General features: G+C 36.8%; 1 protein-coding gene across 1 annotated transcript; it reads right to left on the reverse strand.

Annotated features, from left to right (window-relative positions):
- Nucleotides 1–1479: 1479 nt before the first annotated feature.
- Nucleotides 1480–24655, reverse strand: LOC126978846 (glycosyltransferase 25 family member). Its single transcript, XM_050827951.1, has 10 exons — nucleotides 24423–24655; nucleotides 22589–22820; nucleotides 20540–20655; nucleotides 18846–19072; nucleotides 16908–17217; nucleotides 16015–16089; nucleotides 14740–14797; nucleotides 12834–12955; nucleotides 11317–11514; nucleotides 1480–2635 (listed from the first exon to the last, which is right to left on the reverse strand). The coding sequence occupies exons 1-10, from the start codon at nucleotides 24626–24628 to the stop codon at nucleotides 2503–2505; spliced, it is 1677 nt and encodes a 558-aa protein (XP_050683908.1). The 5' UTR covers nucleotides 24629–24655; the 3' UTR covers nucleotides 1480–2502.
- Between the last annotated feature and the right edge of the window lie 466 nt (nucleotides 24656–25121).

The raw sequence follows: 25121 nt of genomic DNA on the forward strand, positions 1-25121 counted from the left end.
AGTGTGTCAATATTATTATATTATTATTAGTTTAGGAGTCCATCGCGGACAAACAACGTGTCACGTAATTTATATATATTAAAATTACCAACAAGCGATCATCATGAAAAATTGTGTAGTTAAATATGTAGACAAAGTGTAAAGATCCGATCGACCCCATATTTTTGCAAGTTAAACTAACTATTGGAACTTTTTTGTCGATCAACGCTTCAATAAATGTACAGTATAAGGCTCTCTTCGTGACGTCGACTGCTAAAAAGCAACAATAATACTACGCCTTGTTATAATATTCTTGCAACATTACAATTAAATCTATTCAGTAGTTCGTTTTGCCAAAATTCTACGAAGTAGTTTTGATGGATTCGGTATTGTTACAAGCACATCAATTTTACTTTAAACTCATTATTATTATTATGTACTAGCTGACCCGACAGACGTTGATCTGTATATAATTTAAATAAAATAATGTTTTATATGAATTTGTCAATAATATATCATAACATCGAAAATTACTTCGTAAAATATGCACCCTGCTGTCGTAATGAAATTATTTCACAGCAGAACTGTCAAACCGTGCGTCAATAAATTCTCTCATATAAATTATGTATGGACACATCAAAGGAAAAACAAATTTGTTGTTTTTATTTAATATAGCAGCATTTTCCTATTTATTCACCTTTTAAACCTTCTCTGGACTTCCACAAATAATTCAAGACCAAAATTAGCCAAATCGGTCCAGCCGTTCTCGAGTTTTAGCGAGACTAACGAACAGCAATTCATTTTTATGTATATAGAATATAGAGGTTTTATATTGTAAAGATTTTATTTTATTATGTATATATATTTAATTATGTTTTATACAGAAATATGGATGAACGTTAGTAGAAAAGCGATCGTGAAAATTGTCTTCAAAATTTTGAACAAAATTAAACAGATCTTTTAATATTTATCTACCAATACAAAACAATTAATATTATAAAAATAAAAACTAGTTTGTGTAAACAAATTGCTAGCATCGATTACTTATATAAACTTGAGCAAATCTGTAGATATCTCTTATAATAAAACTAGCGGATCCAGCAAACGTTGTATTGCCGATATTAAAATCGCGATACAAAAGTAATTGTTGATCGTAGATGGGTGAAAATTTGAAGTTGTATGTATTTTTTAATGCTGACTCATAATAAAATAAATGTAAAAAAAAATAAAAAAAATAATTGCCGTGGACCAACCTTAACATTTAGGGGGATGAAAAATAGATGCTGTCCGATTCTCAGACCTACCCAATATGCACTCAAAATTTCATGAGAATCGGTCAAGCCGTTTCGAAGGAGTTTAACTACAAACACCACGTCATGAGAATTTTATATATTAGATGTGAATTAATTATAATTTAATTCAAATGATTTGTGTGAGTTAAGAAGTTTTCACGTGCATCTATTTTTTTTAAATAACCAGTTAAATAAAACATTACAAAAATCATAGTAAATGAATTTAATCATCTTATAATATAATACATTAATAACAGGAACTTCATTAATGGCATTAAGAATAACATTACGTCAAAGTTTAAAAAAGTATAATAAGGTTATACTAAATATTAAAAAAATAAATGCATATTAATAAAGGTTACAATACTTATTTAGTAAAAAAATATAAAAATATATTACTTAACAGTTTTTAGCTTAACGTTAATGGCACCTTTAAACAACTTAGTTCACTAATAAAATGATATAAAATTTAAATCAATCAATAAAAATTAAAATGGCATGTTTTTTTGGTATTTTTTGAGGGTACTAAATCGAAATGCGATATAAAAAATATACTTACCTAAAATGTGACATATAATGTAGAAAAATTAATTGTTAAAAATATTATAATACATTTATAAAACCTGAAAATATTTTTAAATCAGTTTTAAATATAGGTAGCTAAAAAATCATTAGCAAGCGCTTCGGGTTGCGTTAATATTCTAAAAAAAAATAACCGAATACTATAAGAAAAATAATTTGGTGTCATTTGTATTTTGATTTAAATAAGTTCGTTGAATCAAATAATAATTAATATAGAAAAAAACCCAGCACGCGACAAATATGTTTTGGTTATTTATAAGTACATCGATAAAATGGCACATAACAAAAAATAGATTAAATGCGATCACATACGATCAATGTGAACATAAAGTACATATATAAATATGTAATGTGTATAAAAATAATAACACTAATAAAAAAATCAGATCGATTTTATAACCTTAGTTCATAATAAAAATAGCGACTATACAGGGTCTCATTTAATCACATTAAAATAAAATTTAACATAAGTTTGTATTCCATTAATGTACTTAAGGTACGTAAAAGTCATAAGTCAAATATTTGTTAGCAATGACTGTTATATTATAGCAGCGCTTGTAATAATGTAATATGACATCCTGTATATATCAGATCATTTTATTTTATGTAAAACATTTCACGTATATAATTGTCTTGATCGCTAGGGTATTCATACGACAATAGAATCCTCCGTGTCACTGATGTAGCCGATGTCTCCCACATAGTGTGTGGGGTGCACTAATAGTGGGGATGCTGACAGGGCTTTTAATGTTCTCACCGGAAAATGTTGCTTTAATTCCTGCCTGCAATGAAACATTGAATTTAAAGCATTAACATTAATTATAATTTTAATAAAGTCAAATTCAAATAAACTTTATTCAATTTGGCTTAAACTAAGCGCTTTTGTCAGTAGATTGGTATAGGATGCGTTCCTTTTTTGCATCCAACCCTTGGGGCAAGGTTTGTTTTCCTTCGGAAGATCCCAGTGCCTGCGCTGCTGCAGTAGCTGATGTGATACTACAAGCCATGGATATTTTTATACCAAGCTCTGTAGTACCGATCGGTGGCAGCTCACAGTCCTGAGCAATCTGTAGTAGCATCTGACTGCAAAAAACAAGCGTATCGAACTTGGGTTGCGGCGCTGGGCTCAAAGGATCTGAAGTGCAGTTCTAAAGAGGAAGTATAACCGTGCCTCCAGATTTTAAGCGGCAATTCGCCCGTGCGAAATCGAAGCACGGCACTGGAACACGCAAGTTCTGGTTGTTATCGAATGCTGCTCTTGGTAACTTCAACCAGCCGTCCCTGTCTCCGCTGCACACGAGGAATGACACCCTGGCCCATACGGCAAAAGAGAAAGCCGTGCTTCTCTCTTCTGTGCGCTCTTTTTGCCTCCAACTAGACTATTGACGACAACGGAAAAACACCGCCTACCATCCGTTATTAGAAGGTCTAATACGTAAATCGAAATACGAAGTTTCGGTTTACTCATCGTACATTTTCCTATTACGAAAGTGTTTCGGATGCGAAGATCTATACGAAGTTCGCGATAAGCCATTTTGTCTTTTGTTTAGCTTATTCCCAAATTCACTTGACATTATTATGATCGTGCTACAACCTAACTTTTTACGACAGCTTTATAGTTTCCGTCTAAGATAAAATTTACTTATTTTATATTTAAATGGCACATTTTATATTATACGAAAAGGTCTTCTGGTACGAAGTTAATCTTGAAAGACCAAAAGAACGACGATGTCTTCGGCAATATCTATTTAATAAACAAATTCCTAATGGGTAATTTGTTTTAAATTACCAACCTAGTCGAAGTTTATTTGGAAAACTTTGCGAAGAGATTATCCCAATAATGTCTCCCAATAAAAATGCGAGAGGGATTGATCCCACTATCAAGGTTAGTTGTAATTTCCAACTTATTCACATTTCTTACAGGTACTCGTTACTTAAGTCCTAATTGTGTAAAAATTTAATTTATTGGTCATTGTTAAGTATAATATTCATGTTATTGACCTATTTTCAAATATCCTATGTTAATTTACACACTTATAAAATTTTCGCTTTAACAAATAAATGTCACTATAACTGTAAATTAATAAAATAAGTAATTGTTCAGACTGAAAAATATTAAACTAAATCACGAAAACCGCAAAACTATGATAGACTAACCACTGATTAAATAAAAATATAATGCAGTTGATGATAAGTTACATCAAATTTAATATGACAGATTTTCTTGCTGGAAAATAAAATTATTTTTGAATACATAACTTAAAGCACATAAAGCAATTCCATTTTTTAAATACAAGTGTACATAACGAAAAACTTATTTATAAATTACTAATTTCGTATCGATTTCCAAATAATCTTTTTGCAATTTTATTATATCTATGGTTACACAATATTCGGATCTGAACTACTTTGGGAATAGGATTTAATTCGAAGGTTTTCGTTCTTTCGTTTCGGACTAAAACATCGGCTTTCGATTTTGTAAACAGACCCCAAGTGCTCTATGCCTGAAGTACAGTTCAGACAGAAAACTGTTTAGCGTTGTTTCGTTGGGCGTAAGAAAGTCGAGCGGGCCGGATAGCATTTCTCCGATCGTGCTTAGAAACATGTGCTCGAGTTGACGCCGGTGCTAACGCGTTTATTCCGACACTCATATTCAAAAGGCGTAGTCCTTGACTCATTCAAGCCAACCCTTGTCCATCCGATCCAAAAAGGAGACAGTTCGGATCCGGCAAACGGCTCTCCAAAATAATGGAGAGCATAATTAACCGCAAGCTCTTGGTGTACCTAGTAGGTCATCAGTTGAGCAACGACCAATAGTACGGCCTTGGTCGGTCGGCAGGCGATCTTCTGGTACCTACACATAGATGGGTGGCGGCTATCGAAAGCAAGGGAGAAGGCATGGCAGTTAGCCTGGATATAGCGAAGAATCTGATCGTGTATGGCACGAGGTGCTTCTCTCTAACTTCCATCATTTGGGACTCCCGAGAGTTTATGCAAGTGGACCACCAGTTTCCTCACTGGGCGCAGCATACAGGTCGTTGTCAACAGTTATTACTCGAACCCGAAGCCCACGAACGCTGGAGTGCCCCAAGGCTGTGTGCTATCTCCTACACTGTCTCTTCTGCATATCAATGATATGTTGGACACCTCCAACATACATTGCTATGCAGACGACAGCACTGGTGATGCCGTATACACGGGCCATGCAGGTCTCTCTGGGGAAATGGTCGACCAGTGCCGGGAGAAACTTGTGTTCTATCGAGTCCACTCTTAAAAAGGTCGCTGAATGGGGTAAATTGAACCTTGTCAAATTTAACCCCCAGAAGACTCAATCTAGCGCTTTTACCACAAAAAACCCCATTTGTCGTATCACCGCTCCTCGACAATACTTCCCTTAAAGCCTCGCCTAGTATCGGAATACTCGGTCTCGAAATCTCGAGCGATTGCATGTTCCGCGGCCATATGGAGGACAAAGCCATATTGGGTTCGAAGAAGCTGGGCGTCATAAATAGCGTGCTCAGTACTTAAAGCCACATTCTAGAGCACTCTTCTACGCTAAGCGCAGGTCACAGGCACTTATGGATTATTATGAATTATTGCTGTCATCTCTGGTCTGGCGCACCCCAGTATCAGCTCGATCCATTCACTGCGTGCAACGCAGAGGAGCTCGAATTGTCAGGGAGTGCCAGTGCTCTGTGAACGGATGGATCACTTAGCGTCGCGTAGACACGTCGCTTCACTGTGTGTCTTCTACAGCATGAATCACGGGGAGTGTTCCGAAGAGCTGTTTAACCTGATTCCTGCCGCCAAACTCCACCTTCGCACGCTCCTGTGATTCCTCTGGTGATGCAAGAGAATGTGACCATCAGATGACCCGTACAGTCGTTTTTTTTTTTTATGGAATAGGAGGACAAACGAGCGTACGGGTCACCTGGTGTTAAGTGATCACCGCCGCCCACATTCTCTTGCAACACCAGAGGAATCACAAGAGCGTTGCCGGCCTTTAAGGAAGGTGTACGCGCTTTTTTTGAAGGTACCCATGTCGTATCGTCCCCGAAACACCGCACAAGGAAGCTCATTCCACAGCTTTGTAGTACGAGGGAGAAAGCTTCTTGAAAACCGCACTGTGGAAGACCGCCACACATCCAGATGGTGGGGATGATATCCTAACTTGTGGCGTGTCGTGCGATGGTGAAATTCGGCGGCAGGAATCAGGTTAAACAGCTCTTCGGAACACTCCCCGTGATAAATGCGGTAGAAGACACACAATGAAGCGACGTCTCTACGCAACGCCAAGTGATCCAGCCGTTCACAGAGCACTGAGTCCCCGACAATTCGAGCTGCTCTACGTTGCACGCGGTCAAATGGATCGAGCAGATACTGGGGTGCACCAGACCAGAGATGACAGCAATACTCCATGTGTGGCCGGACCTGCGCCTTGTAGAGCGCTAGAATGTGGGCCGGCTTGAAGTATTGCCGTGCTCTATTGATGACGCCCAACTTCTTCGAAGCCAATTTGGCTTTGCCCTCCAGATGGCCACGGAATTGGCAATCGCTCGAGATTTCGAGACCCAGTATTCCGATACTAGGCGCGGCTTTAAGAGAAGTGTTCTCGAAGAGCGGTGATACGACAAATGGGGTTTTTTTAGTGGTAAACGCGCAAACTTGAGTCTTCTGGGGGTTAAATTGGACAAGGTTCAATTTACCCCATTCCGCGACCTTCACGAGAGAGGACTCGATAGAAGACACAAGTTTCTCCCGGCACTGGTCGACGATTTCCCGAGAGAGACCTGCATGGCCCGTGTATACGGCATCACCAGTGCTGTCATCTGCATAGCAATGCATGTTGGAGGTGTCCAACATATCATTGATATGCAGAAGAAACAGCGTAGGAGATAGCACACAGCCTTGGGGCACTCCAGCATTCACGGGCTTCGGGTTCGAGCAATATCCGTCGACAACGACCTGTATGCTACGCCCAGTGAGGAAGCTGGAGGTCCACTTGCACAAGCTCTCGGGAAGCCCAAATGATGGAAGTTTTGAGAGGAGCGCCTTGTGCCATACACGATCAAAGGCCTTCGCTATATCCAGGCTAACTGCCAGGCCTTCCCCCTTGCTTTCAATAGCCGCCGCCCATCTATGTGTTAGGTATACCAGAAGATCACCTGCCGACCGTCCATGGCGAAACCCGTACTGTCGGTCGTTGATCAACTGGTGACCCTCTAGGTATACTAAAAGCTGGTGGCTAATTATGCTCTCCATGATTTTGGAGAGCAGGGAGGTGATAGCAATAGGCCTGCAGTTCGCCGGATCCGAACTGTCTCCTTTTTTTTGGATCGGATGGACAAGGGCTGACTTCCATGAGTCAGGGACTACGCCTTTGGAATAAGAGTGCCGGAATAAACGCGTTAGCACCGGCGTCAACTCAGGGGCACACGTTCTAAGCACGATTGGAGAAATGCCATCCGGCCCGCTCGACTTCCTGACGTCCAACGAAAACAGAGCTCGCCTAACAGTTTTCTGTCTGAACTGTACTTCAGGCATAGAGCTCTGACACCGCGGGATGGTCGGCGGTGTTTTTCCGTTGTCGTCAAGAGTCGAGTTGGAGGCGAAAAGAGCGCACAGGAGCTCGGCTTTCTCTTTTGCCGTATGGGCCAGGGTGTCATTCCTCATGTGCAACGGCGGCATGGACGGCTGGTTGAAGTTACCAAGAGCAGTTTTCGACAACGACCAGAACTTGCGTGTTCCGGTCGGGTAACTGGAAAGCTGCTCGCCGATTTTGACGACGTGCTTAGACTTCGCACGGGCGATTTGCCGCTTAAAAAATCTGGAGGCACGGTTATATTTCCTCTTAAGAACTTTGCAGTTCGGATCCTTTGTGCCCAGCGCCGCAACCCAAGTTCGATACGCCTGTTTTTTGCAGTCAGATGCTGCTTTAACTGACGCATCGAACCAGGGCTGTGATCTGCCACCGATCGGTACTACAGAGCTTGGTATAAAAATATCCATGCCCTGCAGTATCACATCGCCTACTGCAATGGCGCAGGCACTAGGATCATCCGAAGAGAAACAAACCTTGCCCCAAGGGTAGGATGCAAAAAAGGAACGCATCCTATCCCAATCTGCTGACTTGTAGTGCCAAACGCGGCGGGTCGCTGGTGGTCTGCAACGTTGGCGTCGGATAGGCACTACACTCCTGACCAGGCAATGGTCGGACGTTCCAAGAGGGGCGTCGACAACGACCTGGTAACCATCGGGATGTGTAGTCAGCAGAAGATCTAATAAGGACGGCATGTGGCTATCCACATCCGGGAGCCGCGTTGGCGACTCAACCAATTGGGACAGACCATACGCCAATGCAAAATTATGCACAGATCGCCCTGCGTAGTCTGTGGTACGTGTTCCAAGCCATTCGGCATTGTGCCCGTTGAAATCACCCAAGACCACGATTTCAGCGGAGGGGATCTGTGCAAGCACGACGTCAATTGCAGCTTGAACGCAGCCCATGAGATGATCGGTTTCTGCGTTACCACTATGGGACCTGTAGACACACGCATAGATACGGACGCGGTCGTCTAAATCTACGCGGAGCCAGAGAGTAGACAGGTCCCTACCCTCAAAATTGCCGAGACGGCGACAGCAGATATCCTCCCTAACGTACACACATACCCCGGCATGAGGCAAAAAGTTGTGCTCAAATTTGTACCCGGGGTACGTTAAATATGACGTATCGCTAGGTCGAGATATCTGCGTCTCCGTAAGGAAACACAAGGCCGGCTGCGCCGTCTCAAGGTGGTGGTGGACGGCGATTAAATTGGAGTGAATTCCCCTGATATTGCAAAAGTCCACGTTGAGCGTGGAGCGGGGTGCCGTGGTGTTACTGCCTCGTTTGTCCTCGGTCATGCGCGGTTCTGTGCCCACCCCAGAATACGAAGGGCGGCCCGAGCGAGAGTGCTCGGGGAGGGATTCTCCGGCTCTGGTAGAGCTGGTACCCTCCTGGGGTAATATCTTTTTACGGACCGCTCTCATAATTTGTGTGGGGGGGGGAAGGGATGGCCTCCGGTCCTCGACACTAACCTATGCGAAACATAGCGGCACTAGGCCGCTACTTCACGCCGGTATTCTGTGCGAGTGTGGTAATTAACCCGGACGAGTCTGGCCCGATTGTGCTGACGTCATAAGACGGCAGCGTGACTCTCCCACTTCTAAAAAGCCCTTAGTCGCCTCTTACGACACCCATGGGCCTGGGACTCCCCTATTCTTTTTACGCCCCGGAGAAAGTACAGGGCATCGTTTGTTCAAAGCCACTCTTTTCTATCAAATAGAGTATTTTACAATGCCTGTAATATACATAACAAGTTATAGGTAAATACGCATGGTACTTATGTGAGACTCTTGTTAAATTTTTACGTAAACTAATAATGTACTTATTTTTTGTCGCAGTTTCAAAAGAATTTTTTGTATGCTTATGCATGTAGGGCATGCATAAGCATACAAAAAATCCATGACTCGGAAACAAATCCATTTTCATATGATCGTTTGTATTTACGGGGTTTCGACTTTCTTAGCTTAGTTCAGTACTTACTTACTTACTGTGGCATTAAAACTGGTTAATGAATTATTTTAATTTTGATTTTCTAATTATTACGGAAAAACAGTCTATCTGAGCAATTTATTTAACAACCTGATTAACTTTAACCATTCATCCTTAATCGGCAAATACATGATAAATTAATCATGTATTTGCGAAATGTTAAAAATTAATATAAATATTTGATAAATATTTCCTAAATTGACGTCAATTTAAGTGATGTCTTATTCAGTTTCAAAGCACGTCAGATTGTGTTAAGTTCACTGGTTTCATATTAATTTATATGCAAGGAGCTTCCATCATGAATATTAATATAAAGTCACTTGGCACTATCGGTTAAACGTTATTTCTTAAATTCATGTCTTTGCTTCACAGTATGTCAGAACCATTTAATTGGCACTAATTTAAAGCAACTTATGTTAATTGTTGTTCTGCCTTACCAAACGCACGTTAATTAAGCAAGTTTGGCATTACAAATTAATAAATTACTAGTAATGGAAAATAATTTTATTGGCAAGGAACCAACGTATCGGGAATACTATCAGGCCTACTCGATTTATAAGTATCCAAGGAAGCGCCACGCCGGGAATTAACACTGGCACGAATGAACGGTGGTGGTGTAGCACCGTTGTCATCCAGAGGGGTGTTGGACGAGATATGAGAGTCCAGAAGATTAGCTGTCTCTTCCACGTCATGAGCCAGCGATTCATCGACGATTTCCTTAGAGAGCCTTGGCGATTGACCAGAATATACGAGTTCCCGAAGGAAAAAGTGCAAGTCTCTCGGAAATTCTGCTTAATTGCTTCGATTTTGCCTAGGCAATAACTGTTTTGACGACATTACAATCATGCCTCCGGGAAGCATGATGAATGTTTTTTTAAGTTTACTGGTATTTCATTCATAGATACCACCGTGTTGAGCCAAGCCTGATAGCACTCCTGCTTTCGGCGAGAGGCTATTTCCAGGAGTGGTCAAACCATTGATTGAGACCTGTCACCAAAAAGCACAGAGAAGAACGGAATATAGAGTTCTATACCTTACAATGCCTCATCAACCAAAGCGCCAGCAGCGGCATCTGGATCGCCCAGCGAAAATAACCTCTATGGGTAGGATGCAATAAAATTACCACATCTCATCGCAGGCTGCTATAGCCGCGTAAGGCGCCTGATCAGTACAGCGCTCCGTATCAGGCAGACTCCCAGGAGTGTTTTTTTATGGAATAGGAGGACAAACGAGCGTACGGGTCACCTGTTGTTAAGTGATCACCGCCGCCCACAATCTCTTGCAACACCAGAGGAATCACAGGAGAGTTGCCGGCCTTTAAGGAAGGTGTACGCGCTTTTTTTGAAGGTACCCAAGTCGTATCGTCCCGGAAACACCGCACAAGGAAGTTCATTCCACATCTTTGTAGTACGTGGAAGAAACTCCTTGAAAACCGCACTGCGGAGGACCGCCATACATCCAGATGGTTGGGATGATATCCTAACTTGTGGCGTGTCAACGGAAACTAGTTAGCTGTCCGGACGTGACGTTAACAGAAGCGCCAACAGTGAAGATGTATGATCTTTCACGGCTGAGATTCGTGTTGGCGCAATAACCAGCTGTGTCATATACTAAAGCGAAGTCGTGAACAGGTCTCCCCGCATGATCGGTGGTACGTTAGCCTATGGAAGCTGCTGCAACACGGAATCTGTAGACATTTGGCTGAGCTTAGGAATCCGGTCAGGCTCTATGGTACCACTATGGGCATATACAAGCATGCGTAGATTCGCAGATGGTCATCGCAGCATACGCGCAGCGGTCAAGGTCCTGTTCTTCAAGGATACTTAGGTGACGAGAAAAGATATACAATTCAAATTTGGTTGTACTTACGATGGATGTTGATTGAACATAATTGGTATGAACTCGTCAACTGGAATCAATTTCGACAAGGGATCTGCAGCTAATAGCTTCTTAGCGCCGCGCTCCTTAATTACATAACCAAGGGTCCAATAAGAGTAGAGCGGTTTAGTTGTATGGTCAGTAACATATTCTTCCTCGCCATCCATTAGAATTTTACGGCCGATGTACCTGAAAAAGGTATTTAGTCTTCAACCGGTATATCCATAAGTGTATATAGTTATGAAAGCCGAAACTCTTACAGAGACTCCACCTTTCAATTCACGCAGAGGGTAATGGTGATTACGGTGCTTTGAAATCGCAAGGCCGAAAACGGAATTATTGGCTCCGCAATAAAAGATAAAGTCTGGCGCAATGCCTATTTATAGCGATGAAAAAGGGATAAGAGTCGCTTGACAAATGGAGTCCATGAATGGAGACTCAAAGCAAACATTAGAGGGCGCGGCACACAAGCACAACATGGTGGTAGGGACTGAAAGAGTAACACTGTCGCCAATGACAAAAGAACTGCGAAAACGTCATATTTATGATGATTAATTTACATTTACAACAATTGGCTTGTTATTATAACGAGCTTACACTTTAGACTTAAGCGCTAGTATTCCTTACAGCTTAACGTGAAAAATTGTACGAAACGAGTGCTGAAATTGAGAGAGAAAGATATCTTCTAACCGTTTATAAGTCTGGTAGATCACTTGAGTTTTATAATGACTAGTAAAGTTTAGACTTTTGAAAATATGGTGAATTTGCCAAACTGGGTACGAGTCAAACAAAATGAAATAAGGTTCCTTGCGCTGTGTTTTACAAAAGCGCATACACCTTCTTAGATGTCCGGCAACGCTACAGAAATATCTCTGGTAATGCACGGCAATGTGGGCGACGGTGTTGCTTATCTTATTTTATCCATACGCTCGTTTGTCCTCTTCCGTGAAATAGTCATAACAGCAAATCATAAATACACTGGACACCAATTAGATCGGACTACGCGTTTTAGGACTGAAAGTTTCTTGCGCCGCTTCTTCTCTCTCAGAGCGCCATTTGTTTCCGAAGCGGTTGTAGTATCTAGTAGTTATTAGAAATGACATCAAAAAGAATTCTAAAGGAATCAATTTTGAGAAAATAAATGCCTTTTATGCCTTTTAAAGATATTAAGTCCCAAGTGCCTTCAAATCGGAAAACAATAACAATGCACATGTCTTTTTGGCAGAACTATATATATATACGTTGTCGGAGGCGGGGAGAACATTGCACATGCGGTTCTACATCTAACTTATTTAACTTAGTTAGGCAAAAAGGTGCAATTATCCGTATTAATAAGAAGTACCTACATTTTACACACTTACACACAGTCGCAACTTGTAGCAGTTCTTTGTTTATTTTATTATTGAAGTAATTAAAAGCGGTGTAATTATAGATATTTTATATTCAAATTTTGGAAAATAGACAATTGCATTAAGTGTAAAATTTTATGGAAGACCGAGGTTACTTACAGAAAATCCCAATCAAGGCTTTTAACTTCATCAAGAATACGAAGGAATTTCCTACGAAAATCCGGCACAAAGTGTACGTCGTCTTCCAAAATTAATGTTACATCCAGATGTTCGTCCACAATCTGAAACAAAATTTAAACAATAAAGCGTTAAATGCGCAATAAGTAGTGATTTGATTGATTTATTGTTACAAAAAAAAGCTGCCGATTTATTTAAATTGACAGCAGACATCCCTTGCCTAGTCTCTATATACTAGAAATATGTCGATTAGATAAAAATAAATGCATGATTAGTCTTTACTTATGAGGTGAATCCAAACTTAAAAGCAGAAGAAGAAAAAATAAAATTCAGTTAAATCAAACGAGAATAAAACTTCTAAAGGACCATATTAGTAATATCATTGGTCCTTTAGATATGACATTACATGGGAATAAAAATATAAAACAATCTTCCCGAAGTGATAAAAACTCACCTAGCATACTACAATTTAAGGAAAAACTACACGATCAACTTTTAAATAAAATGTAATACAAAATTAATTTCGGATTCGATATCTCCGGGATCTCTGGCTCAGTAGGCAGGGTCACTAACCACTGGGCTATATAGGTCGTCAATATGTTTCCTATAACGGGATCAGTATCTGTTGTAGGTTTCTTGAGTGAGATGATAGTTAGTAGTTACTCGCTTTCTCGCCGGCAATCATACGACAGGTGCCTTAAAAATAAAGTTTTATCCCCCTGTGTCCAAGTCCATTTAAGTGTGTGTTCCATCTACTAGGCACCGTAAAACTGCTAAATTATTTAAAGTGGATTGTGTTATATTTTATAATAAACTCCCAAATGACATTAAAATATTACCTATTAAAAATTTAAATGTATCGTAAAAAATAAATTAACATCTAAGGCCTATTATAATGTGAAAGATTATTTGAATGATAAATATAGTTGGAATTAATGTTTCTAAATTTTGTTAATGAATATTGTTATACTCATTTGAATGCTATTGTAACTTATGTACATCATCCTGACTTGCAATAAATAACTTATAAAGCTATACAGTGAATAAATTTTTTTTTGAATTGACTTGACTTGACTTGTAGAAAGGAAAAAAAATCTGAGATAGTTTCGTTCACATTTGTTTTTCCTATTGAAGCTATAAAAACTTTTATTCTAAACAGGTCATGACTTTTTTTATAAACTTAAAGAAGAATTCCTTGCTAATTCAGTGTGAGCAATAAATATGTGTGTGATAAGTTTTAAATTAGATATTTATTTGCATGTTATCCTTATTATAATGTATGTTCATAGGCACATAAGTGATTTTGCTAGAAACTGTCATAACCATAATGTTAACACCAGGAACAGACATAAGCTTATAATGCCTACTACTCGGCTAAGTCGAGTTAGCAAGTCTTTTGTGGGGCGATGTATATGCTTTTACAACAGGATCCCAGAAGATGTTCAAAACAAAAGTATTACGTTATTCAAAAGATTTGTTAAAAAACATTTGTGAGGTAAAGTTACTATAACATAAATGACTTTCTTAATGATACCACAGATTGGGAATGGAGCGACCGCCCTCAGGCTATTAAATAATAAGTTTAATTGTACAATGTTGCTTTGTAAACATATTTTTGAAGAAAAAAAAGCCCGCTGAGTTTGTTGCGCCCGTTCTTCTCAGGCCTGAGGCATTCATTTTGGAATGGGTGATAGTTTTTTGACTTTCATAAGTGATGTCACATTCTATTTTGAATAAAAATATTTGAATTTGAATTTATTAATAACAGGAATCAAGTCTAAAAGCTCAAATCGACACTATCTTAAACCTTTTAGTAGGTGCAAATGAATGTGTTAAATGCCAACTGAACAACCACCCGAATTTTATTTAATAATATATTTAATATTACCCTTTGCCACAGAACGAAATGGCTCAAGAAGCATCCAATCTCTCCAGTTTTCATGGGCCTATAACAATATTTATCATATTATTACAATATGTAGAGTATGGGGTGGAACTATATAGACTAAACAGTGTTTTTATTGACTGGTACTCGTATGGCGAAAACCTAAAGACAGAATGTATTATATTATATGTACGCCATTAGGTATACTAACGACCGTTCCCAATATTCAGTCTATCTCTTACTTGAGATAAAAATCCTAAGTATCGTTGACTTTTCTGTCCCAGTAAACTTATCGACGGTAACTCAACTTATCCGTACACGCTGTCTGTCAATGGGACGATGTATAGCTTACCGACGATAGAAGTTTTTATGGAAATTGCAATTCACACATCCCAATAGTAGGCGAAAAATAATAAAAACGTAGAGGGTAGTAATTTATCTCTATCTGTAGATGGTATATTGGGAACGGCCGTTAATCAACTCGGTTGTTACATATTAAAGTAAATTTAACAGTAGGAGATAAATAATTGGGTTATAGAAGTTAAAGAGGTACTAACTTGGTGTGCATGCACTCAATACTATTCACGTGATAGTGTTACATATCCCACTTCACTATATGAAGTGAGATCCATCCATCTGAGCCATTAGATAGAGATGGTGGTTCATATAATATGTGCTCGTCACTAATTGGCTTTACTCATAGTATTCATTTCATTACAAATCATCAGATGGCGTTACATATTATGTGCTCATTCCGAGTCACTTGAAGGCGATACATAATAAAGTGTATGTGTTCTATCTGAGTCTATGGTACTAATTACTCGAAGGAGTCTACCATATACTGTATATTTTTATACTTTTATGTTTATTCTAGATCTAAATTATTTGCTCCCCACGTTTTTTAATTATTACTGGGTTTACTGAGATGCAGGGGTGTTCGTATGATATAGGCAGTGCCTAACACGTTATGAACCTAAATAAATATAGCATTAGTGTTAAAGTTCCGATAATTCGGTTCCGTTATTTTATTGCCAAACTTCTATTGAACTCATAAAATTGTTCCTTACTTACTCTAGATACTAAATACCTACAGTAAGCAATCTGTGCTTATTCCAAAACTCAATTACTACTAGTAGTTAGATCCACATAGCCTACCTTGCTACAAAACTAATGCAGGCCCCTGATGAGATGTTCATTTCTATAAATAATATTAATACTCTCGCGTTTGTAAACTATATAATATGAATTATTCAAAATTTATTAATAATTAAAAGGTACCTTTTATGGTAAGGATCTTCATATTCAGGCAACAATGTAATGTCATACTTTTCCAAAAATGTCTTAGATATAGTTCTGAAAAGTAAACATGTGTGAATAATATACAATATCGTAGATTACTTAATTATTTTATCTACACCCATGCTTTAAATCCTCTATTAAAGATTCTGAAACAGTTAGCTTATTGCCAACATTATAACACCCAATGTTCTAATAACCATTACATTATCCAAACGAGTGTTGTAATGTTGTACTGAATTTCATAACAACACTCCTATGTTTTTTTTTCGATCCCTTCATGCGCAAAGAGTTTCAACAGACAGCCACATTCTTATTGCTCGGTGCGTGGTATCTGTATGAACTTCAAAAATAGAACATTTCCGTTTACGCGCGTTCCTCACTACCAGAACGCCGCGCGCCGTAAAAAAAAGTAAGTTATTCGAATCCCCGCCATTTTTCTTCGATATTTTTATTGTTTTGTTTACAAAAAATGAGCGATTCATTTTAAACTGTGAATATTCGAGTGAATTTTAATTATTGCACTATACAAAATGTAAAACACTACTTAAATAAATAATTGTTTCATTAATACTTATTTTATTTGTATATAATCAGTAATGAATGATATTAGGTTACTACTAGGACTGGTGTTATAATGTTAGCAGTAAGCTAACTGTTTCAGAATCTTTTAGAGGATTCATATTCTGGGTGTAGATAAAGTCTTGTATGCAACTGTTGATAATTAGGTATTAAAACACTCATGTGATACTATTTTCACACTCGGCTTCGCCTCGTGAGATAAATCCACATTCGTGTTTTAATACCCCTTATTACACAACAGTTGCATAAATAACTATTACTGGAGTCAAAGCAAAATGAGATAGATAACTTACTTGCCATCAAATGCCTTTAAGTATGTGACATTCAGCCCCAATTCCTTAAAACTATTCTCCATTAACACTCGTCTTTTAGTCCTTCTTTTAAGGTTTATCATGAAAATTTCAGTACAATCCAAATTGTCTGGTATTGGTGGTTCAACATATTTCTCCATATCATTGTTAAGAGGTGGAATAATGCCATTGCCGAGTATCTCAACTTTTGTATTTACAAATTCACTTTTCTCGTCCTCTAACTCATTATATTTTTCTAATGGTACTGGTAGAAACCCATAAACAAAATCATTACAGATCATTATTGGAATATCTGAAAACAAATTACGAGTTATTTAAACAATTATTGTGTTTGTCAACCGATCGAAAAGGAAAGTTCTATGGTGTATAATTATTGAAGATACTCACATCTTATTAAGAGTTTGAGGAAAATTAAATTATGTTTTTTTACGATGCACACAAACTGCGATATGCTTTTTTGACACCCTGATTTCTGTTTGAATGCTGCAGCCATATTGTTGTAAGTATTTAATCATATTACTTATACACAGTTGTATTTACTTTGTACCTAGTAGTAGTTAACTTTGTGGCAGTCGAGACCAATACTACCTAGTCAGTAGATTGGAGTAATCTACAATGTATAATATAAGTAGATAAGTGCTCTCTATTCACAAGTCCTCAATTTCTAGTATCGGTCCTTACTGCTACAAAGTTAACTTACCAAGTTAAGTGGAAAAAGGTATGACAACATTCTTGTTTTTTTTCACTTCCAAATTACACAGAAACACAGTCGGGTTTTTTAGTTTTTTAAATAACCGTTTTTAAATTTATTTTCAGAGCTGTTTCGGAATGATGTGAGCAGATTATTCGATGATTATAACGATTTTAGAAAGTTTAAGTGTTGATTTAGTGCCACTATAGAGTAAGTATCATTTTTAATGACAGTTTATCACAGAGAAGGCAATCCCCTCGTAGTATTTCACGAAAATTGACGTCAGAGTTATCTTCAAGGCGTATAAAACCATTGTAATGTGCTATAATGTTTGATTTTATGCGTTTGGCCAACGGACCATAATATAGGCTTAAAGTGCCCAATAACGAAAATAGCAATATACAAAAAATAGTAAAAATACAAAATCGATTCATTTTAACATTTTTTTTAGCAGTAGATATTGAATAGAAATATAACAATAATATTTATTTTATTTAAATACAATACATATATTTTTTCAGTAAATTTTATCAATCCGTTTATTTTACACAATTATTTTAAAAGCATTATAAATCCTCGCGCGCCACCAGTAGCCAACCAGTTCGTGCCGGGCCCACAAAATCGAATACGCACTCTTAAGTGTTTATTAGTTTTTTTTATGGAATAGAAGGACAAACGAGCGTACGGGTCACCTGGTGTTAAGTGATCACCGCCGCCCAGAATCGTTGCCTGCCTTTAAGGAAGCAGTACTCGCTTTTTTTGAAGGTGCCCATGTCGTATCTCCCGGAAACACGGCATAAGTTTAGTTACAAAATTTTCGTTGTATAACAAACGTGAAACAAGACAGGTGAGGCAAGACGGCAAGCTATGTGCGTTCGCCGACCGCCCGCCTTTCTCAGGTAACATGAATGAAATGGGTGTGTGAGCGAGGGAAAATCAAAATGGCCGATAGCAGGTGTCTACGCTTTTATAATTGTGTATGTTAATACTTTTTTAATATGCTTATTATCGGACTATAAATGTGTATAATAATTATGTTCTCACTATCTGATACCAATATACGGCTTAAGCGCGCGATTTTTATGCGGCTATATTTTTAATCATTCTTAATTTAATAATTGATTGTACATATTATATTACCTACTCAACTTGTCAAACAACATTACCATAACATATTATACATATTATTATAATAAGATTCGTTTATTTTGAGTATTATATAAACTTACCATTACTTTGTGCACCCACTGCGAAGACAATTATATCATCCACTGGCCCATCATAATTTCTTAATTTTTCTGGCACATAAGTGAGTAACTCAGATGATTTATGTTTTAAATTTATCAGTACAGCAGAATGAACCATTGGCACATCAAAACATCCTACACTTTTGCGGAAGAGTATGGGCTTATATTCATCAGTTCTCTTATAGTAGTAGTACTCGTCCATTCCGCACCTAAAAATACATATTCATTCAGATAAATAAAACCAAAAGATAATACAAACGTAATTCTGCAAGAACCCAGATTTTAAGAAATATGGTAAATATCAAAAATTGGAATATAATATATGAACACTATTTATTTTTCGCGTAATTAATTATATGCTGCAAGTAACCTCTTTATGCTGAGGACAGATTGCGTGAGTTGAATGTCCCTATAGTTCTTAAATATATTCAAAAATAAAGCATGAATCATGACGAAAGCCTGATTGAACATATGATTTTATTAGGCTAAAACCTTAGTGAGGTTTTGTCATTAATCAATAGACCGCCAACAACCTCTTTAATTGAATAGAACTGAAACTTGTCATCTTTTTTTTTTATGATAATAAGGGACGAGACGAGCAGGACGTTCAGCTGATGGTAATTGATACGCCATGCCCATTACAATGCAGTGCCGCTCAGGATTCTCAAAAAATCGTAAAATTCTGAGCGGCACTACAATTGCGCTCGTCACCTTGAGACATAAGATGTTAAGCCTCATTTGCCCAGTAATTTCACTAGCTACGGCGCCCTTCAGACCGAAACACAGTAATGCTTACACATTACTACTTCACGGCAGAAATAGGCGCCGTTGTGGTACCCATAATCTAGCCGGCTTCCTGTGCAAAGGAGCCTCCCACTGGTAAATCTACCTGGATTATTCAGAAGCGGATTATGTAGTGTACAATATACCTGTTTAAACAATAGCTATACATATGAAACAAAATCATAATTTATGGAATAATAAACTCGAAACTCAAATCATCTTAATTAACTCACACTAGGCACTTTTAAATCATCATGTATATTCGAAAAATATTGGGACTCTGAGAACATACAAATAAATGAATGTCTGACTCTTGGTCTTGGTTTCACATAGTTAAATAATAATGTAAGCAATTACTTATTTATTAATTTATTGTACATATCACCTTGTCATTTATTTTAGTTTACTGCAATTCTACTCTACATAAACATTAAAAATACTACCTAATGCTCAACAAAATTCTGAAAAAAGGGGTTCTTAAGTTTACGCAATACATATAATATCAAATGGTATCCGAATATCATAATATTATTATGATTATCACTACATTAGACACCTACCCGCTACATAGACAAATTTTATTATGTTGACTTTTATAGTTCCTAGTCTTTTTTTTATGAAAATAAGGGATGAGGTGAGCAGAATGTTCAGCTGAAGGTAATTAATACGCTCTGCCCATTACAATGCAGACATAAGATGTTAAGTCTTATTTGCGCAATAATTTCACAAGCTATGGCACCCTTCAGACCTAAACACAGTAATGCTTACACATTACTGTTTCACGGCAGAAATAGGGACTGTTGTGGTACCCATAATCCAGCCGGCATCCTGTGCAAAGGAGCCTCCCAGTGGTAAAAGTCGTTATATAACTAACAATGTATAAAAATACTAACCAAAAGTTAGAGTATGTTGAAGCCGACATCAGCATTGGTGAAGATATTGGGTATCCTTTGGAGACAAGATGTTTCAAAGTCAAAGTATTGGTTAATAAAATATCAGCATCTAACATCTGAAAGCAATGGAAGTGTTTTTTCACTAATAGATTTTTCCTTTTCTATATTGGTATAGCTAAGCATTTTAATTTTTATGTTATCACCATAACACAAGTAAGATCATACCATCATACTATATGCAATTCTCATTATATAAGATTTCTTATACACTTAGTATTAGCACAGATTAGGGCACTCTTCTAATGCACTTTATGTGCATTAGAAGCGTGCCAGTGGTAAGCAGTAGGAACTTATACAAATAATATTTACTTAGTTTCTACAGGTGTTTGAGTTTGGTCTTGCTTATGCTCTTGTTGCTTGTTGTAACATAATACTTACACAACATACTCTGTGACCCCACCCTAATCTAATTCTATTTTAAAAAGCAACTATAATATTCACACCATCTATGACAGCTAAAATTATTTAACATAAGTAATTATAGATGGCATTATTAATATATCATAAGATTAATTTTTGAAACATATTTATGGAGTAACTTTGTAACAGATCAAAGGACACAGCAACTCACTGTTTAATAATGCTGCAGATGAAGTCGAAAGCCAAAAGTCTAAGTGATCAAAAGTGATCCAAGGCTGTAGTATACAAACCGGAATCACTGCTCTCTCTATCTCATGCACAAATCACAAAATAGCGGAATGGAAGACCAACATAGAATGCAGTACCATCAACATCAAAGAGGTTTACCACAACCTGATCAGACTGCACAGGGACAGACTGTCAACGACATCCACATTTTTCAAATTATTCAACAGCACACATCTAACAACTATTTAACAATGTCATACTCAAATAGTATTGTCAAGATGGGTGTCCAAAGCACTTTTGAATTATTAAATATTTTTTTTTACTACCACTGATCCATAAAGCATACTATGTTACTTAAGAAGAGTTATTAGTTTTTGGCCATTCTTTCGATTGGCATTATAAAAGTAGAGGTGTGTTTTTTTTGCATTTCAGTCGGTTCGATTCCCAGACGAGGCAAGTAATTTTTATAAAATCTTTGAATGCAGAAGTACTAACTTTTAAAAATAACATAAAATCTTCTTTCAGTAAAATAGCATATCTTCGATATTTAAGGTACTTTCCCTTTATGTCCCACAACTTTGGGACACCCTGTATGTAACTACATATACATGAAATAATTGTACTTGCACTTCTTACTGCTAATGAAAACTGCACCACTTTTATTTACTCTAACACATTTTAAAGCCATTAAGCTGCTTCCTTGTCTCACCATCTGGTTTTGTAATTTTAAGTCACATTAATTATTTATTTATTAATGGGAAAACCAGTTACTCCTCAATGTTGTGTCTAGCTTCCAACACCTTGCTACCGGGTCATTCACATGAGTTTAATTTACTTTGCTGGTAGATTTTACAAATATTTTTTTATGAGAATAAGTAAGCACATTCTCCTGATGTATCATAACATACCCATAACAATACAGTGCATCTCAGGTTTCTAGAAATACCCTTAATTCTGAACAGCATTAGAAATATGCTCAAATACAACAAAGCTTCCACATAACAGATTGAAGGCAGAAAGAGAAACTAACCAGGTTAGGTAGCCAACCTTTTTTTTAATGGAAGAGAGGACAAACCAGCATATAGGTCACCTGATCATACATGATCAGCCCCACACACATTATCTTGCAACACCAGAGAAACACTACCAGAATTGGAGGGTACCCATGTCATATAGTTGAGAAGTTCATTTCACAGCTTAGTTGTATATGGAATAAGGTCCTCGTAAACCACACTGTGTAGGAACACCGCACATCCAGATCCACACAGTCAAGTAAAGACTCTCACTGGTATAAGGATGTTGATGAAACATAAGTAATTATATATGGCATTATTATTAATTGTGTGTTCTTATTATGGGTATTTTGGCAATATTATTATATTAGTAGTCTTGTATACATACGAAGATATAATCAGCCCACTTAAGTCTAGCAAACTTCAATGCTGACTCCCGTAACTCAATCACATGCCTAAAGCGCCCATCACTCCAGTGAGTAGGTGTTTCTTGATCTTCATGTTTAAATCCAGATGTTGTATTCATAGTTATGTATATTTTATTGTATTCCTTTGAGTGCATTTTAATCCAGTCCTTAAGAATTTCATTACTATTGTCTGAGTTGAAGTCACTGTAGAACCTGAAAATAAAATATAATTAAAGTTGATTTAATAAAGATGAGTTAGACTATGAGCTAATCAGTCAATGTGTCTAAATCGAGTAAGGAACCCTAATATTATATTAAATAAGCTCATTTTACCATTTGTACTGTATGATGCTGATTAAATTTTTATGAATTAGCAAATATAGAATATAATTTACCTAATTCTAGTTCAAATTCATTTCCTTAATCATGAGAATTAAAGAATTCAGTAAACATTTTTAGGATTGGTATGTAAAATCAAATATAATCCATAAAATTTTATAGAAGTAAATTTTAATTAAGATAGCATGGACTATTTTAATTTATATTCAATACTGTTGACAATGCAATAATTTAATGATAAGGCAACAAAAAACAAATGATAAGGCAACTTAAATTAGGTCGTTAGTAATAATAGAACATTAGATAACATACATGAAATTGGTAACTTCAATAATTTATATGCAGTACTATTTGGTTTAATTAAAAAGTGAATACAAAATAAAAAAGAATATTAGGAATTATAATATATATATTATATAGTAATAGTTTTATAGATTAGGTGGACAAATTACCGTATGTGTCACATGATAAGTAATATACACTACCACATTCCTTCACAGCTATTCCTCAGTTTTGTATATTATATGGAAGTAAGTTATTTGAAAAAGTACTGTCTGGAGCAACCTACATATGGGTACCTGTTGGTGAGTGATTATCGCTTCCAATGCACTCCTGTACCACCTATGAACCAGTGCCAAGGAGGCTCCATTGCACAGGATGCCGGCTAGATTATGGGTACCACAGTGGCACCTATTTGTTATAATGTGTAAACATTACTGTGTTTTGGTTTGAAGGGTGCCATATCTAGTGAAAATACTGGTGGTGGTGAGCGGAATTGTAGTGGCACTCAGAATTTTCAGGCTTTCCAAGAATCCTGAGCAGCACTGCATTGTAAAGGGCAGGTATCAATTACCATCAGATGATCATCCTGCTCGACTCATCCCATATTTTCATAAAAAAATGAAATCACTGAGTTATTCTGTTTCGTCTTATGCATCTTTATTGAAATGGATAAAACATATATTCACACTTATTCATCTAATTAGATTATCATTCAAGCCCTGATACTGTGCAAGAACATTTTTAATAACACAGAATAGTTACAACGAATAAATTTGATTCCCATGTGACGTAAATTTCACATATTCAGCACGTTTTTTACACAAATATTTAGATTGCGACGCGAAATATAGGTAAAGTAAAATTATTTTATCGTTCACATACTTAATCTATTATCAACAAGTTGATGTTTATGTCTAAATTTTACTAAAGAAAATAATTTAAGGAAGTTATTTTAAAAACCATTCATTAGTAAGCTAATAACGCAAATTATTAATAAATCGTACAGAAAGTATTCGACTGAATCAGTTTTACTCAATTGAAAATTCAAATACCTAAGACAGACAACTTCACACAGATTTAATATATAAAAATTAAAACAATTAGCATGAAGAACCCTTCAATAATAATTTCATAACTATACTTAATAATTTAACAGACGGTACGTTGATTTACGCTTATATATTTTGTACTTACCAAACATAAATTCTTTCTTTAGGATAATCTAAATTTAATAAGCTTGATAAAAAATATGGCAATGAGTAGGCTTTATTGCGAACAAGAATCGAAATCGCAACGGTTGGCCATTTCTCATAAGGCCTAGTATAACTTATATCACATATACAACATGGAACACAAATTAATAAAAATAAACGAAATATATTTGAAACTGCCACAACCATGTTTGTTGATAGCAGACAGAAGTATGAATGTTTACTTTATGCCGATGGCCGGAGTGAATCCTAGCCACAGATTCTTAATATTATAACTTTTTTTAGAATTTTATGACCAGGTAACTAAGACTTTTTAGTTTCATAAAAAGAAATACCCTGACTGAAGTGATACACAGTTTGTTTTTAAATACACACTAGGTACTCAGTAACTCACTCACTTTACTGGTCACCAACAGTCGTGGTCAGAAAAACATTATATTTACTCTATTAAAAGGGTTCACACGGAGCGATTTTTGTTGAGTAACTTGTTGATTATGATTACTGAAGGAATTATCTTAACACAAGGTATTTCTAGATAAAAAATGACATCCGAATATAATTTTACACGATGATTATTACTACTACAGACCCCTACCGACTACATAGTCAATTTGATTTTATTTCGTTGACTTTTATATTTATATGTATGTATGTGTTTAGTAATGCCTGATGGAATTCAATT

This window comes from Leptidea sinapis, chromosome Z, assembly GCF_905404315.1.
Source record: "Leptidea sinapis chromosome Z, ilLepSina1.1, whole genome shotgun sequence".
NCBI classification, from domain to species: Eukaryota; Metazoa; Arthropoda; class Insecta; order Lepidoptera; family Pieridae; genus Leptidea; species Leptidea sinapis.